General features: G+C 34.8%; 1 protein-coding gene across 1 annotated transcript; it reads right to left on the reverse strand.

Moving 5' to 3' along the window:
• Positions 1 to 11,339: 11,339 nt before the first annotated feature.
• On the reverse strand, positions 11,340 to 17,241 carry LOC149160194 (microtubule-destabilizing protein 60-like). The gene is made up of 9 exons (XM_089436659.1): positions 16,880 to 17,241; positions 16,214 to 16,614; positions 13,828 to 13,855; positions 13,441 to 13,548; positions 12,444 to 12,563; positions 12,223 to 12,321; positions 12,033 to 12,092; positions 11,743 to 11,837; positions 11,340 to 11,642 (listed from the first exon to the last, which is right to left on the reverse strand). The coding sequence occupies exons 2-9, from the start codon at positions 16,507 to 16,509 to the stop codon at positions 11,567 to 11,569; spliced, it is 882 nt and encodes a 293-aa protein (XP_089292785.1). The 5' UTR covers positions 16,510 to 16,614; positions 16,880 to 17,241; the 3' UTR covers positions 11,340 to 11,566.
• Positions 17,242 to 17,489: the final 248 nt, after the last annotated feature.

Here is a 17,489-nt window from a genome sequence, read left to right on the forward strand (position 1 = left end):
CCCACCCTTCCCCTGGTTTTTTCTTTTCTCGTTATTTATCTCGATCTATCTCCTCTCTGCCTCCTTATAATAATATATAATATATTAGTTGCAGCCCTTTAATCTTTCATCCTTATTATAGTGATTAATTAATAATTCTCTACCTCAGATCCTTATAATAATAATAATTAATAATTAACGCATAAATTTTTCCTCTCTTTCGGACCTTTAATCTTGTATTCTAATAATTACTTCATTTCATATTTAGAATATTTAATTCCAATTCATTTAATATTTTGACCCTTTCATTCCAATTCATTTGATATTTTGACCCTTTATCATTGTCATCGTCTAATTATTTATTTAATTAATTTCTCCCCTCTAACGGTCTTCAAACAATCATTTAATTAATTTATAATAATTCTCTAACAATTACGTAGCAAAATCGTTTATTTAAAGGACTCTTTGGCACTCGCTCATCTATCACATTGCTTACTAGTCCCTAATAATGGGTAGAGTTCCACCAAAAACGTTGGACGAACTAACTATTATACACAGTTCTCTTCCGGACAAGAGAAATATTGTCAACGTGAATAACTATGGAAATCTTCAAACAAATAGAAAAAAATCATAAAATAAAAGTATTAATAATAATATTATTATTAATATTTTAATAATAATTTTATAATATTACCATAGAATTATATTGTTGTTATAATGTAACATTAATAATTAGTTAAATTAAATTATTATTAATAGAGGATTATTGATAAAATGTAATCTTGTTATTACTATAATATAATGCAAAGTATTGTGGGTGCGAGGTTGTAGGCTCTTTGTGGCCTCTCCTAGGTGTCTCCTGGTGTGAGGACGGCTTTGGGGTGATTGGGGAGCAACCCGTGTGTTCATTCTTGTTTAATTGTGGTTGTTCTGTCTGTGGTGGAGGGCAGTTATGGTGGTGGACTCAGTTTTTACCGCTCAACCTTCTGGTTTGGGAAGTTGTTTGTTTGTCTTGCTTTAGAGGGTGGGTAGTGAGTGCCCTGGTGCATTCTTCTCCTTTGGGGTGGTTTTGTGGTTTTGGTACTTGTGCTCGGTTTTGCAAGTGATCTATTGTTGCTCCTTTGAGGGCTTGCCTCTTCCATATGGTCCGCTCAATCCTCTTCTCCATGCCCCGTCAACAGGGTCACCCTCGTCGCGGGGGTGGGCAACAGTTTTAGGGGAGGCGTCATGAGCCTGGTCTGAGTGCGCCCTTGGCCAAATCGGGTAGCCAAGAATCTGAGGATGCTAAGACTCTCTCTTCAACTCGTTCGGCTATTCATGTAGTAGCTTCGGTCACCATGGAATCTATAGCTGAACAACTCCGACGCATCCAAATTAATATGGATATCCTCAAGGACCACAGGTATGAAGACATAAATAAAATTATGGCTTACTTCAATGACATTCAGTATAGCCAGAATGAAATTCTGGAGCAGTTGGACAGTCTTCGACACCATCACTGTCATACGAATGGCCATCTTCGTAATCTAGAAGCGAGGGTGGAACATATCGATTTCCATATGCATGATCAAGTCAGATTCTTCGCAGTGCCCCCTGTACTCCCCTATCAACCCCTCCCTTGATATGTTGTGTCAACAATGACTTCTTTTTTGTTAAATTCATATATACTAAGGCTAGAAAGCCTCCTGAAAATAATGTATGTAAATTGTCTTTTTTTGTATTTTCCAATCCCTAATCTCAAAAATTCTGGTCAGAATGAGAGAGTGGGGACTATCGAGATGAACTTTGTAAGCTACATTTTGTTGAAAATCTAATGAAAGCAATTTTGAATGACAAAAAAAGAATATAATGCAAATTATTATCATTATTATTGTGTTACTATTATTGTGGTATTGCTATTATTAATATTATTAATAATGATTATATATAGTAGTATGGATATAAAGTTGAAATTTATGGGTTGATATTATTATAATACTATTATTAAGTTATATTACTATTAAAGAATAGAGATATTATTATTATTATAAGATAATTATTTATTAATATTGTGTTATATATAATTATATGAATGGGAAGAATAATTTTTAATTGAGTTTAGTTTAGGTGGTTAAACGGAATAGTTATTATCATCCATACCCATGTTTAAGTCTTGTAAGTTGACATGTTGATGATCTGGAGGAAGAAGGCGTAATTTTGAAACCATCAAAATTAATAAAATGTTTGGTATTGTAAGAGTGTTCAACAATGACTACTTTAGAGGTTTTGTTGTGTTGGATATATGCTATATGTTTTTTTATTTTATGAAAACTTGTATATTAAAATAAATTTTAAATTATAATGAAACTAATTATTAATATATAATAGTTGTTTTCCATGGTGATAATTATAACATTATAATCCTTTATAATCATAACATAAATAAGTTTTTATTGGTTTGGTGTATTATTATAATATTATATTACAATTACATTATAATTATTATAATATTGATATTATATTTTTTGTAAGTTCACTATTGGTGAGGCTACATCATTGTCATGTCCAAGAATAACGCTCAAATAAGGCGGGGAATTGAACCGGTGACTTAACATCTAGAAGTGCCTTAAAAACTCACCTGATTACCATCTATCCAAAACCTAGTAGAATAATATTAATATTATATTAATACTAATACAACTTTTAATAATTTTATAAAAAAATTAAACAATAATTTTAATACTTTAATTCCCATTTATTATGTGAGAATAAGTTTGACTATAATAATTTAATATTCACTTCTAGTCATTTCATAAGCTCCTTCCTTGAAAAGAAATTAATATTTAATCAACCATTAACAAATTCATCCTTTCAACCCTATTCTCTTCACTTTCCAACCAAATTTCTTTCTCTGAAAATAAACCCTCTCTCCTTCTTTTGAGATTTTCCTAATCTAGTTGTTTCTCTCCCTTTTTCTATTTAACATGGAATAGCTATCTTTACACTCATTCAAAAGCTTCATTTATCCCTAATGATAAATGGATCATCCACTCGAAACACCAAATGTTTCACTTACCATAGTTTTTTTAACATGGTTTTTTCAATACATATGTGTATATTTTCTCTTTTTTAAGGGAAATAACTTGTCCTAATTAATGAAATAATGTAAAAGTAGCATGCACTAAATCCTAATGGGTCCTTGACAATTGTAATTTTGCTAATAAAAATAAAACCTTCCCTATGTTAGTTAAAAGGAGAAACATCATGGGTTTTCATGTAAGTGACTTGGTACTTCAAATTTTTTTTGAAAGCATTAAAACAAATCAAAATTAAATTGCATAACAATTTTCCAATATTTTTTTTTTTAATTTACTTGTATTTTCAAAATCAAGTTAAGTTGTACTTGTTCAACACTCTCAGTTGAACCCGACACTTAAGAATTGATTAAGTTATTGTAATTTTGACTCTATATATAATTTGTTGAGTGACTGAATTGTATATAGCGAGAAGTTGTAAAAATCCCTTTTCTATTGTCCAATCAATTGTAATCTAAACCTATTTTCATAAGCTTGATGAGTCATTTAGTTTTTCAAATGGAGCTAAGTCTTTAAAGGTTAATATTATTGAATACTTCAACAATCAACGTTGAAGAAAACACAAGCTCAATCAACAAATATATGGTCAAATCACTAATAACTTGTTTGTATGTGACACAAGATAAAGTTAAACTTCTTTAAACTCAATCCAAACACTTAAAGAAGAGTTAGGTGATCAACATAGTGAAATAAATTTAATTTCATATGAGAATAACATTTTGGAGTTATAGAAAGATACACAGTGTGATAGATAGATATGTAATGAAATGGATGATTCATGAAGTATATTTAGAATTTGAGTAAGATTCATTTGTATTGCATTGGTAAAATAATATATCAATTTTTATATTTATATGTATTGTGTTTAGAGAGAATTAAAATAAATTTATATTAATGGATTAAATTGAAGTTAAAAATCATTTTTCAAAACATCCATTAACTTTTTATAATTATTTATTAATTTTTTATAATCATCTATTAACATATAGAAAGTAAATTATTTTTAAAATTTTAATAATAATTAAGAAAAAAGTTATTTAACATAAAAATAATGTCATTAAAAATCACATAGTTTCAATCCTAAATTATGATCAAAATGTGAAATCTTTAATAAGAAAATATAATAATTATTAGAAAAAAATTTCAATCTAAAATAAACTTGTCACGGAAAAAATAAAATAATAGTTAAAATAATAAAATTAAAGAATATATATATATATATATATATATATATATATATATATAGATATATATATATATATAATTTATCTTCTTAAAAGCTTACTTAAATGTAAATTTTAGATATTTATTACATGTAGAAATAAATTCTACATTCAATGAAAACCAAATATGTATATTTTTTAGTAAACCCACTCCAAAAAATTGAAAATATATGAAAAAAAAATGTTTCTTTCAGCAAGTATGATTTTCATGTATTTTCATTTTTTTCGGTGTGGAGTTGGTATTCAATGAGTGCCTACTTGATATTTGAGTAAACATATAAGGATATAAGTTGGAAATATGATTAAATTTTAGTTTTCTTCTTTTCTCTTAAAAAATATTTATTCGGGGGTGGCAGGAGGGGGAGGGATTCTCATTAATCCCGAAGGAATCATTGAAGATAGATATGCTTGGGGGCTTGGAAGGAAGACAAACGACAAAGCAGGAGTGTATGGATTGTTCCTAGGCCTCACATTCGCTCAAAAGAAGGGAATTAAAAAATACAGGTCTTAGGGGACTCTATGATAATCGTTAGGCATATGATTTATACTTCATCAACTAAAAACATTATCTTAAACCAAATTATCAAGAAATACCAAGGGTTAGTCCCCTCATTCGATTTGGTGCCCTTTTTCCATATTCTCAAAGGAAATAACCAAGAATCTGACAAACAGGCAAACCAAGCTTGCCAGTTGAGAGAATAAAGGAGTATTGTGAATGAGGTTGATGGCATGACTAGAATCCCCTAATTGTGTTGATGAGCTTCAAGTTCTAGGTTGAGGACATTACTCTTGGTCTAGCGAGGAAGTTAGCAAACATCAGAAATGGGGACCTTGCAATTTGGTTTCTAAAGTTGGCTTATTGGTTTCTCTTCGCGCCCCACCACCACCCCCCCCCCCCCCCTTTTCCCTCCCTCTCTTTTTGAAACCCCCTTCCCCTTCCCCCCTTTTCCCTTCTTTCCTATTCAACCACCCCATCCCTATCCTCTGCCATTCTCCTATCTCCCTCCTTGTTGTTCCCCTCTTCTGTTTCGTTCCTCCTCCCCTCCTTTCCGTCATGTTCCCCTCTCCAACTCACTTCATCCCCTTGCACCTTGGGCCCTATCGCATCATACCATGCGATTTATGGCATGTCGTGTAGCCTCGTGACATGGGATTCCTCTACTTGCACTCGTGGCATGTCTGTGTTCGTCACCCTAGTACAACACTTGTGCATGGAAGAGTTCAATGTGTGTGTATCCAGCTCCCACGCCCTGGATCATGGTGCAAAGGTCGGCACACCATCTCGGGTGATTGCAAGATAATGGGGAATTCAGAGCAACAATTAATTCTTGTGCTAAGAAATGCCTTGATCGCTCGTGGGAGGAAGCTTAGGATGGGAATGACAGACCAAGAGCAGAGCTGGGAAATAATGGCAGACTACTGGGAATTTATGGAGGTGCATCGGGATTACAGCTCCAACAGTTCCTCCCCACGGTACTGCATCATCACACAGTCTTGCATCTACTATTTAAGGAATAACAGTATGTTCATTTTTTATGGTTTAAGGTTCTTTTATGCTCAGGTGGCCTCTGTGAAGGCCTAGCGGCTGAAGTTGAGGTCGTTGTATGTCAGTGGTTGGGTTTGGGTTGAAGGGAAAAATCTCAAGGCGTCTGGTGTGCCTGAGTATTTGAGTGGTATTCTTTAGGGGGTTGTCGGTCTGAGTGTAGTTACTTGGGTGAGGGATGTTGGGTTGGGTGTTGTTAGTTTGCATGATTGGGAGGGGGTTCTGGAACAAAACCTCGAGGATAATTTGAGTGTAGATCCATAGAGGGATGTCTATTTGAGAGCATTCGCAATTGAGAAAGTTGTTTCTGGGGAAGTTGTTATTACGCTGGACTGGGGGGGGTTCTAGATCAAAGCCTCGAGGCTTTATTGGAGGCAAGTGTGGAGAACGATTTGGAGGACAATGGGGTCCTAGAGCAGTGGGTCAAGGGTATCCTGGAGTCGGGTGGGCGCGATAAAGGGGTCTGTAGCATTCTGGAGAAGATGGCTAAGGGAAGTCGAAAGATGGATACGAATGTGCAAAGTGCTGAGGATAGCTCCCTGTTTTGCTCATGCGGTCGTCACAAGCCAAGGACAAGGGGGTCATGGGTGGGAAATTCTCTGGTTGGAACTAAAAGTCGACAAACCTACATCAATTGTGTGCAGGACCACTTGGAGTTACGGGAAGGATTGGTTGTTCTGCAGCATAGCATCCACCAACAGCAGCAGGAGAACCTGACTATGCAGGAGAGACAGTTGGAAAAGAAGGAATGTATTCGCCAATTGGAGGATGAGGTGGACGCTTTGCGACAACAAATTGAGCAGTTGAAGCTCAAGGTGGAGGAGAGAAGAAAGAGTATCGACGAAGACTCCATCAAGCTGGATCTAAATAAGAGAAATGAAGAAGTCTACACGGGCCTAGACCTGAACAATCCAACGCGAATGGATGTTTAGTCTCTCTAGTTTTCTTTATTGTTTTTGAATGACACAATACAAATGTAAATATTTATTATTCCAATTTTGTTGAATATATAGTTATAGGAGCTCTAGAATGAGGAATTTTTGTGAAAATCACAGTGACTACTCTTATAGAAGGAATGCGAAACAAATGATGTATCAAAAACCCTCAGTAGGATTGAAAACACCTTGTAAAATCCCGATTTTGTTCGTGAATGAGCGTGTTCTATTTATATAAAAAATCTACTCATTTTGGTTTTAAAAAAAATGTTTATGCTTGCATAAGATAATCATCTTAAACTATATTGATTCAAGAAGTATGTTTTTCATGTATTTTCATTTTTTTTCCGTGTGGAGTTGGTATTCATTGAGTGCCTATTTGACAGTTGAGTAAACACATAAGGAGATAAGTTGAAAATATGATTCTTCTTTTCTCTTAAAAAATGTTTATTCTTGCATAAGATAATTGTATTAAACTATATTGATTCTTTTATAGTTGATTTTGTCAATACATTTTTTTATTGTAAAGTCTATTTTTTACCTCAAAATTTGTAACAACATGCCAAAATTATCTTTCTATAATTGAATATTAATATATTCTATTAAATATTGGCAAATCACTTGAAAATCCACTTAAAATTAAAAATATGTAAATTTTCTTTCTAAATTTAAATATTTAAAAATTCAATCAAAATTGAGAAACTTCTAGATCCACCATCACTATAAAAACCATTACTATTGAATTTAATAATAGCATCAAAACAATGATTTAAACAATAAATGAAATATGTTATTAGATAACAACCTTAATCTACACTTGAACATTATCTCAACATTTGCAATCCGATGTCGGAGCAACACTGTAAACTAAACTTTGACAGAGCATCCAAGGGAAACCTAGGGGAAGCATAAATAGGTGGAGTCATCATAAATCATAGGGGGGGAACCTCAAAGTCTACAAGGTTTATATAGGACAGGAAAGAAACAATGTTGTTGAGCTTGAAGCTTTAATTCAAGATATTCTCATTGCCAAAAAGAATGACCTCCACCCCATCATTGTTGAGGGTGACTCTCAGCTCATAATCCAAGATGCTCAAAAACTCCAAAATGGATCGCCCCCTTCAAAATTCTCCACAAGCTAGAGGTTGGATCAAAGCATGCAACACTTGGCTCACATTCTCAAGAAACAAGAAGCAATAATCTTCCCCCATGTCCGATGCAAGGCCAACTCCCTAGCAGATTTCCTAGCCAACAAAGGGGTGGACACGCAAGCTCAATGTGAGGACATGACTATGGAAACTCCCAAAACTTTGTCCTCAACTTCCCACTGTGGGGACATCACAATGCAAGACCTTAGCTCCTCGACCCTGTGTGTCCTCACATCAACCGAAGTGCGACAAACTTCTCATGCCAGCGTTGCATGATCCATTAATGAGAAGGGTCAGGTGATGACCATTCTCTGAGCACAGTGAAGGTTCCATTCATTGTAGACATGATATGGGTGATCATACAAGGACAAGGCATTTATTGGTAGCAAGGAACATAAATTCCACCATTATCACTCAACAGGACATTCATTCCCTTAGTTTTCTTGCTTTGCGGGTGGTTGGAAATTGTCCGTCTGGTAGGGCAGAGAGATTCAAGGTGTTTTAGGTCAGAAGCAGAGAATTCTCAAGTTTGATCATCATGGTCCTCAAAAGGGGTCGAGCCAAGAGAGGTGGCAAAGGACGTGGGTGTCAACCTCTCCTTCCTTGGCATGGTCAAGGCGAGGAGCAATTCAACGAAGACTTGCCAATGCACATCCACCGCTTAGTCACGACCATGAAGGCACAAGAGTGAAGGAATATTGGCAATGGCCACTGGGTTATCTAGAACCTGCTAGGCAGACATCTTTGGGAACATGAAGAATCTAAGGAGAGAGTGGAATGTCAAAACGCAGAAATCAATTACTATCTAGTTCATACATGCACGACTTTGTGGAATCTGTCAAGGGCATTAGGAATTCCTTTTCCCCCTTCTCCCCCTCCTCTGGCTTCCTCAAATTTGCATGATGAGACAAAAATCGTTGATTGTACTCATCAACGACACAAACCCTCCAATCCTGCTCACCCAAAGTCTTAGATAAAGAAACAAAAGCTCGCTGACAACTAGAGCTCCCTAAAACAAGCATATCAAGTACAAAACTTAGCCAATCAAACTGATTTTGAGTGCCAAACCAAGGGAAAAACCTCATGGAAGGAGGTATAAATCTACACCAGGACTATCTTTGTTGAGGGGGAGCCCCTTTCATGGCTTCGTGAAGGATTTGACGACCCCTTCCTCTACCTTGACCAACAAGACTAGTCCTAGAGGGACAAGGCTCAACATGACAATGCTCAAAGGGATCAAGCTCAACACAACTAGATCAAGCACGACCACGCAATGGACTAGCTCAACTAGGTTAGCTAAATTCCCAGGAAAGGCTCACTCAACCTCTGTCGCTTCCTAGTTTTCCATGATGTTTTGTTGTTCTTGTCTCCTTAGTGTCAGTAATATCTACTTTGCTATGGACCAATATTGTTTTAATTTGGGCTTAGAACTCTCTGAGAGACCACCTGGTTTCCCTCTCATAGAAATATGGTCTCTCTTATACTCTCCTCGGGGCAAAAATGATTTTTTGCAAACACCACCACATTCTGGATCCACAGATACACCAATTTGTCCATGATTATATTTTATGTATATTTCTAATAATATAAAGAATTTTGGCTTGGTTTATAGAAAGAAAAGGAAAAAACAGTACAACATTCAAGTTTTGGGATCCATAAACTCATAAGAGAGGAATTAATATACAGCTTGAGTGGGCCTAATGGTTAAGAGGATGTGTTTCCTCCTAAGAGGTCACAGGTTCAAAATCAGAGGGGGGTAGAGTATGTATGCCTTTGCAGACTCAGCAGTCAAATCACTGCGCGGAGGTGGGTCCCTTGTCCCACAAACAAGGGGGTCTCATATATCAATGTGGTGTCTGGCGCGGAGGTGGGTACCTTGTCCCACAAACAAGGGGGTCTCATACAATGGGTCCCTTGTCCCACAAACAAGGGGGTCTCATACATCAATGTGGTGTCTGGCTTGGTCGTAACCACTTTAAAATTGGATAATAATATAATAATCCCTTGTCCCACGCACAAGGGAGTCTCATACAATGGGTCCCTTGTCCCACAAACAAGGTGCTCTCATACATCAATGTGGTGTCTGGCGCGGAGGTGAGTCCCTTGTCCCACAAACAAGAGGTCTCATACATCAATGTGGTGTCTGACTTGGTCATAACCACTTTAAAATTGGATAATAATATAATAATAAATTGTATGTAGACAAATAAAAAAAGTGAATAATAATACAATAATAAATTGTAGGTAAACAAACTTCCGTGACTTTAAAATTAAATAATAATATAATAATAAATTCTATATAAACCCACAGAAAAAACAACTACTCGCTAACAATTTTGCTACAATCCATGCTCATATATGCGCAATATTTATAAAATGCTTTACGCCCCCATTTTCCCAAAAGTGATTTTCCTGAGAGTGATATGAAGAAAAATGCAATTAATCTATTTTTATTATATTTTATAAATAATTTGACTTACATTATTAAATAGAAAATCAAAATTATCCGTCTTTTCAATAGTAAAAGTAATATATTTTTTCATAAATTCAAAATTATATATATGTATATATATATAAAATCGATCCTAAATTATTATCCGTCTTTTCAATAGTAAGAATAACAGATTTTTCCATAAATTATATACTTCGTCATTTTGTCCTCACTGACTTCGTATTATTTTGGAAATTAATACCATATTATTTTTATTTTCGACTGGTTATTATTCTATAATTGATATAAATTATTTACAATCTCGTCCCAAAAACGCACCGCCTTTAATTTACATGGTTTTCGCTAAAGTCAATCTCACTTATATTTTATGCAACAATGATTTTAAAATATTAATCAATAAATTTATTTTCCTTTGAACATGTTAGTTAATATGTGTGATTGAGATTGTATTCTTACAAATATTTACACATACTCCCAGTATTAAGTGTACTGGTCACCAGAGCTTTTCCTGAAATATCCAGGTGCTTTTACATTTGATGGGAAGATTTACATTAACCATTCACAGAATTCCACATTTAGTTTCAAAGATATCAATTGAAATATTTCCACTAATAACTTGGCACTGTTGCAGAGATATATCTCTGCAACCACAACTACTAGGCTGATAGTTGTTTTTGTCCTATCCTTTGGGAAGCTACAGATTAATTTTTCAAATTGTACTGCTAATCAGTCTGTAGCTTCCCAAAGGTGAGAACAAAAGCGCTTACCAGCCTGTGTTGGTATATACAGTAACAGATATGAAACTCTGCAACAATGCCTATTAGAATTTCAAAAGAATAATTGCTATTTGCATGTTCCACATGAGATGTGGCTGATATTTGAGAAATTTCTAATGATCGTTAAATTTAAACTTTCACATACATTTAGAAAAAGCTATTTCTTGAATTGGAAATGAAAGTGCTGCTCTAACAAAATACACCAGCGATTCATTTGGAAATACCTGTTCCCATATAAATCAATTTATAGCTTCCCAAATGCTAGTACAAAAACAACTACCAGCAAATGCTAGTAGATGCAATAATACATATAACATACACAACTCTGTAACGATTCCTGCTAGAAAAAGTTAATTCAACAACACTCCCATTTGACCTAATTCATGATTTCCCTGTTACCTATTATCATGCTGAAACCTGCAGTCTGCATTCCCTTTCATGATAAGCATTTTATATGATGGGGATAACTGTGGAATTTAGGCTCCTTGGGAATCGTTGGGGACTTTGAAGACCTGCCACAATTTTGGTTTAATACAGCAAAACTGTAAATTTTGTTTGAACCAGCATCATGTGCAACCATAGAAAAAATGGAGAGGAAGAAGGAGAACATACTTCTTTGGTACAAATGGACGATCAAAAAAGGGCATCAGTTGAGCATATGGAATCATCTGTTTTCGCAGTCTCTTAATTTCTTCCTCTTCCTTTATCTACTTGTGATATTCAAATCAGTTTGTAACGAAATGAATAAATCTATATCAAAGCAGTTTGTATAATGTTTTTTTGAGGTGGCAAAGCTCAGGGCTCAAAATTAATCCATACTTGCTAAGTCTTGGGAGATATTTAGTGCAAATTAAAGGATCCAAAATGATTGAAAAAAAAAAATATATCCTTTGAAGTTATACCTTCCATAGTCGTTCTTCTTCTAACCTTTGTTGCATGAGATAGTAGAATTTTGCTTCCATCTAATTGAGGTATCACAAGAAATGTTAGGAATTGAAACAAATGACATTTATCTTTATGAAGATGAACTTTTGACTCTACATAGAGATGTATAAAATGACTCAGGACTTGGGGATTAGGATTCGGGCGTACTAGGTGATCAAATTTTGCTCTTTCAGCTGATCTAGACTCTGTGTGAAGCTTGACATTCAATGGCTTAGTGTTCTCTTTGACTGGGGGTTTTGGCAAAACCTGTAAATTTGACAAGAAAACACTTTAGAATATGATAAAAATATGAATGTTGAACTTAAAAAATTAATGCAGTCATTCAAGATTAGCATCATCATTAAATCATCATTGGATTCAGAACTTACTTGTGGCTCATCAGTTGTTAATGGCAACCCTTGTGCAATCGGTATTCGGTGCTTTTCCTCATCAATCATCTTCCGTTGTATCTTTTTCAGTAATTGCTGTTCTTTCATTTGGCCCCTTTGCTGCAAAAGAGATAATCTTTGTTAATCCATGTATGTCACGTTTATGGTAAAACTTTTTGCTCATAGCTTCTACTGTAGCCATGTATAGAACTTGCCATTATAGATATAGTTAGTTCAGTAACTATTTATGGGGTCTATCCATAGAGATCTCTATAATTGTGGGATTGCTATTACTATTACACAATGGTTTAAATGATGCATACTTCAGCATGATTGAAGACTCCCTTTATAGGATGTTGTCCACTGACAAATCAATACTCACTGTTACAATATTGGATGATGTCAAGTTTGATTTGCAATGACCATACTAGCACATTAGATATTGTCATTTCCGGATATGACCAATGTCAGGTGATCTAACACTACTACCAAGCTAAACAAATATGTTGCAATATCATCTACAAATGAATGAAAGAGTGATCAATAGTGGCAAGCTCTAATAGCAGAACAATCTTCTGTTTGTGTTTGACATTCATTATATCAAGTGGGTGTGGTCGTTAGAATGAAATAGCTTAGTTCTTCTAACCTTCTCTAGGGCTTCCGGAGGTTATCCAATCATACTAATTCTTATTCTACTAAACTAAAGGGGAGTTAAGCACATAATACAGTGTGTCAATGCAACACCTGACTTTATGCACGTATAATTTCTGGGCAGTAATAGGCTTTGGAGTATTGTAAGTTAAGTAGACAAGTTTGGGTTGGGCTTCACTAGAAATAAATGGAAGCCACACAAAAAACTCTAAAATGCAGGAAACTGACAAGAAGATAGTCTGTTAAAAGATAAATTACCTATATATGTACAGTTTAATAAAGCCTTAATTGTACTATAGTTAGATGAAAGTGTAAGGAGAAATCACTAGGAACATTATGTCTATACCTCTGTCAGCAGTCTAAAAGGTTGAGTAGGGGTGGGCCTGACTTGTTTCTTGCATTTATCTGCCCAGTTCTTCCATACTGGTGATCCTCTTTCCGTGGAATCAAAACTCTGACACAGATACAAAATCAAACAAGTTTTAATGGTCTAAATTCGTACAAAACATGTGAAAACCAGTCTAAAGAATATAAGAAAGTGCAGGTCCTTCTAGAATCTAAACACAATTTATTGAGCACAAGCATCGAAAGAAGAAATACAGTTCCTTTTAAGTACAATTGATTGAGCCCAAGATCCAAAGACTTTGCTACAGAACCTCTCGGAGACCAGAAAACAAAGGCAGATAGAAAAATATATATGTGATAAAAGAAAAGGAGATGACTCCATCCATACTTTTTTGCTTCTTCTTCGGCTGCCAGAGCTGCACAGGAAAAAGGGAAAAAAATGATTCAGTACGATCTTCGAAACAGCTAAAATGATCATTAGGAATTCCCTAAAAAAGACATGAAAACGGATAATTGCCTAAAGAAAAACACAAAATAGGACTTTCGCACTGAATCTTAAAGTGCCAAAACGACTATTTGGGTTTCTCTGCAACACTAAAGAACTTGGACGTGATTACATTGTCAGAAATGGTAGGGCATAAGGGTTCTCCCTGAAACAAATAGATTGGCATCTCTGATCAAGAAGGTACAGATCAGTAATGGGATTCTTTCAGATAGAGCATCACGCAAATGAATTTTGTAAAGCAGGATTCAGATCTTCAATGTAGATCCTAGTTAACTAGATTGTCAGAATTGGTAGGACATAAGGGTTATCCCCGAAACAAATAGATTTGCATCTCTCATCAAGAAGGTACAGATCAGTACTTGGGATTCTTTCAGACAGAGCAGCACGCAAATGAATTTTGAAAAGAATTCAGATCTTCTTTGTAGATCCTGGTTAGAACTTTGAGAAAGTGAACAAGAAAATGTTATGCAACTGAAGATCAACAGGGGTAAGATTAACACGCAGAAATTGCTGAAAAGCAAACCTATTTCTCAAGCAATGTTGTCACGCAGGTTTTCAAATGAGAAAAATTAACAAATAGGGGAAGATTAACAATGATCCCATATTGCGTTCCTTGAAAAAAAAACGAGAAGAACCCTTTAGTAGTAATCCCGGAAAGGCCCGATTCTCGGAGTCTCCCATCATAATGAAAAATGATAGGATGCAAGAGGGCCATGGTAATTAACATGAAAACAACCTTGAAAATAATCTAGGAGGAGAAGAAATGAGTGAAAACAAGGTAATTAGGAAAACCCAAAGTTGCTTTTGCTGTAATACGGTGTCATTTTCTGAGTTTTACAAGTTTTACAGGTTGTAATTGTATGTCTTGAAGGCAATTTTTTACACTGTAATTCTTTTTATACTTACATTTAAATAAAGGATTTATATTTGAGAAATTAAAAAAAAAAAAATACCATATTTATCTAATTAAAATTTTAAATATAAAAGTTAAATATAAAACAAAAGATAAATAAATAAATATAGAATATTAAAATATCTTAATTGAACTAAAATTAATTTAAGGGAGATTATTTAAAATTTAAAGAAAATTTTGAAGATTTATAGTATTTTTAAGTTTTTGCATTCTAATTTAAGGAAGATTATCTGAGATCCGAGGAAAATTACAAGGATTTAAAGCATTTTTAAGTTTTGTATTCTAAAATATTTGATTTGATTTGTTTTGAGTTATGAGAGACTAAGAGTTAAGATAGATTTAGGTTGACTGTAGACCAAGTCCGTGTAAATCTCCAGTGATTTTGACACTTTAATTGTAAAATTATAAATTATTGCTAGAAATATTTTGAAAATCTAGTTAATATTATAAAAAAATTTAATCAAATCTAAGCTTCACATAAATTAATATAAATTCATTTTAATTACAAATCTAACAAATATAAAAAATAAAAAAATATTAACATAAATCTATTTATATTTAAAAATTAAAATTAACTTATTTAATTTATTATATATTATTATTACAATTATTTTTAATAATAGTGTAATTATTTCTTTTAAAACCCCTTTTGCAACTCCAACTTCTCCTGCTTTTCATGTTTATAGAATATTAGATAGCTGACACATTTACTTAAACTACTTAAAAAAAATTTATAATAATATATACATCCTGTGCAAGCCAGGGAAAGTCTATAAGCAGCTTACAGTCAATTTGGCATTTTATCAACCCAATCACCCATTCTTGTATGAAGCATCTGCCAACATTCCCACATTTTTAAAGCAAAGAATAAAGAACATCTAATTAAAAACTCCATCTATCAGCACTAGAAAAATTATGGAAATTTTGACATTAACAATATAACAAACATAAGGCATCTCTACAAATGCAAAAGATCTCATTCATGTCCCTCACAGTTCTTCCTGCTCCTCCCTGTGGCAGTCCCTGCCATCAATCTTCTATTACAAAAAAACAAATTATCCTGCTTTCAAAACTTAAAAAGTCTGCCAAACTACCATATGCAGCAAAAAATCTAAAAAAGCTTTCAGAAATTGCATTGAGGAGGACTACCACAGGAATTAAGAAAAAAAAAAATCTAAACAAGCTGTCAGAAATTGCATAAAAGAGCACCCATGGTTCTGTTACAGGCATTTAAAAATATCTAAAAAAGCTTTTAGAAATTGGATAAAGGAGCACCCATGATTCTGTTACATGCATTTAAAAAAATCTAAAAAAGCTTTCAGAAATTGCATAAAGGAGCACCCATGATTCTGTTACCTGCTTTCGCTGAGCGACTGAAGACTCAGGGTGTCACTGAGATCACTAGAAAAACCATCCTCATACTTGACCATATTGCAGTCACCATAAAAAGTACCAAAAGTCTTGCCAGACAAGCTGTTGGGCTGTCTCTCAGCCAATGGATGATCCATTCCAGGCATAGCCCATCTTTCAACAGAGCCATAAAACATTCTATTCTCCTGTCCAAATTTACCACCCCTCCTGTTATCTTTCCTATTAAATGCATTGTGGGTAGTTTTCAATACAATCTTCTGAGTCTCTGATAGCAGCTCCATGTTCTCAAAACCTTTCACCAACTGCTTAGCTCTACCCCCTGCTGCAGTACCTCAAGCTTGGGATCCCAAGTCTCCGAATATATGCATGCATAACAGGTTTTGGCCCTGCAAACAACATATTCATGAGAGATATTTAACAATTGGGTTAAAGTTATCTCAAATCTGCTAAATCTAGAGAATTAATTCAACAACTGGGTTCCCCTTTCTCAGCACTATGCTATCCACAGGAATTCAACAAATGGATGATGTTATATTTATAGCAGAAATTAATCTGCAGCTCTGTTCGGCCATAATTTGGCTATCTCTGATGTGTTGCTATCAAGAAATCCAGAAAGGCAAGGAATTTAGCGCTGGGGTTGCAATTTCTTACCAAAAATATCGTCCGGGAGCTCTTTGCATTCAAATTTGCGCCAAATTGAACGAGAACTGAGAACAATCCAGCCAAACTTCCGTTAGATTTGGCGAGAAGACGATGCCCAGATAGACGAAATCCGGTCGTTGGCGATCATTTGGCCAGGGGCAATAATGGCAGCGATCGCGAAGGTGCAGGGGATTTGGATTTCACAGCCATGGGAAATCAAAACAACTGCCAAAGTCCACTGGGTTGGCGGAGTTGGAGACTGTCCCTCCTTTTTATTGGGCAATGATTAGTTATATTTTGGTTAAGGATTAGTTGGGTGATTAATTTTTTGTGTTTTTCTAAGGTTGATGGAAGCCTGCACAACCTAATGAAAATGGCCTTCAAGGGCTTGGGTTGCATGGGTCCCCTGTCTGGTGTCAAGGCCTGTGTTGGACTACCTTGGACTAACTAACTGAAGGTGAAAGTTAATCTCTTTCCTTTCCCTCAAGGGACTCAGGTTTGTGTTATTGGGTTGGGTTGTTAAAGCAAATTTAGAGACTCAGGTTTGTGTAACTTACTTCTGAGTTTGATAGTGAGTCAGATTGTGAAGTTTGTTATTCTCTTGGAGAAGAATCCCAAA

Source organism: Pinus tabuliformis, chromosome 5_2 (genome assembly GCF_031772625.1).
Source record: "Pinus tabuliformis cultivar Carrire ecotype Pingquan chromosome 5_2, CPIR1, whole genome shotgun sequence".
Lineage (NCBI taxonomy): Eukaryota > Viridiplantae > Streptophyta > Pinopsida > Pinales > Pinaceae > Pinus > Pinus tabuliformis.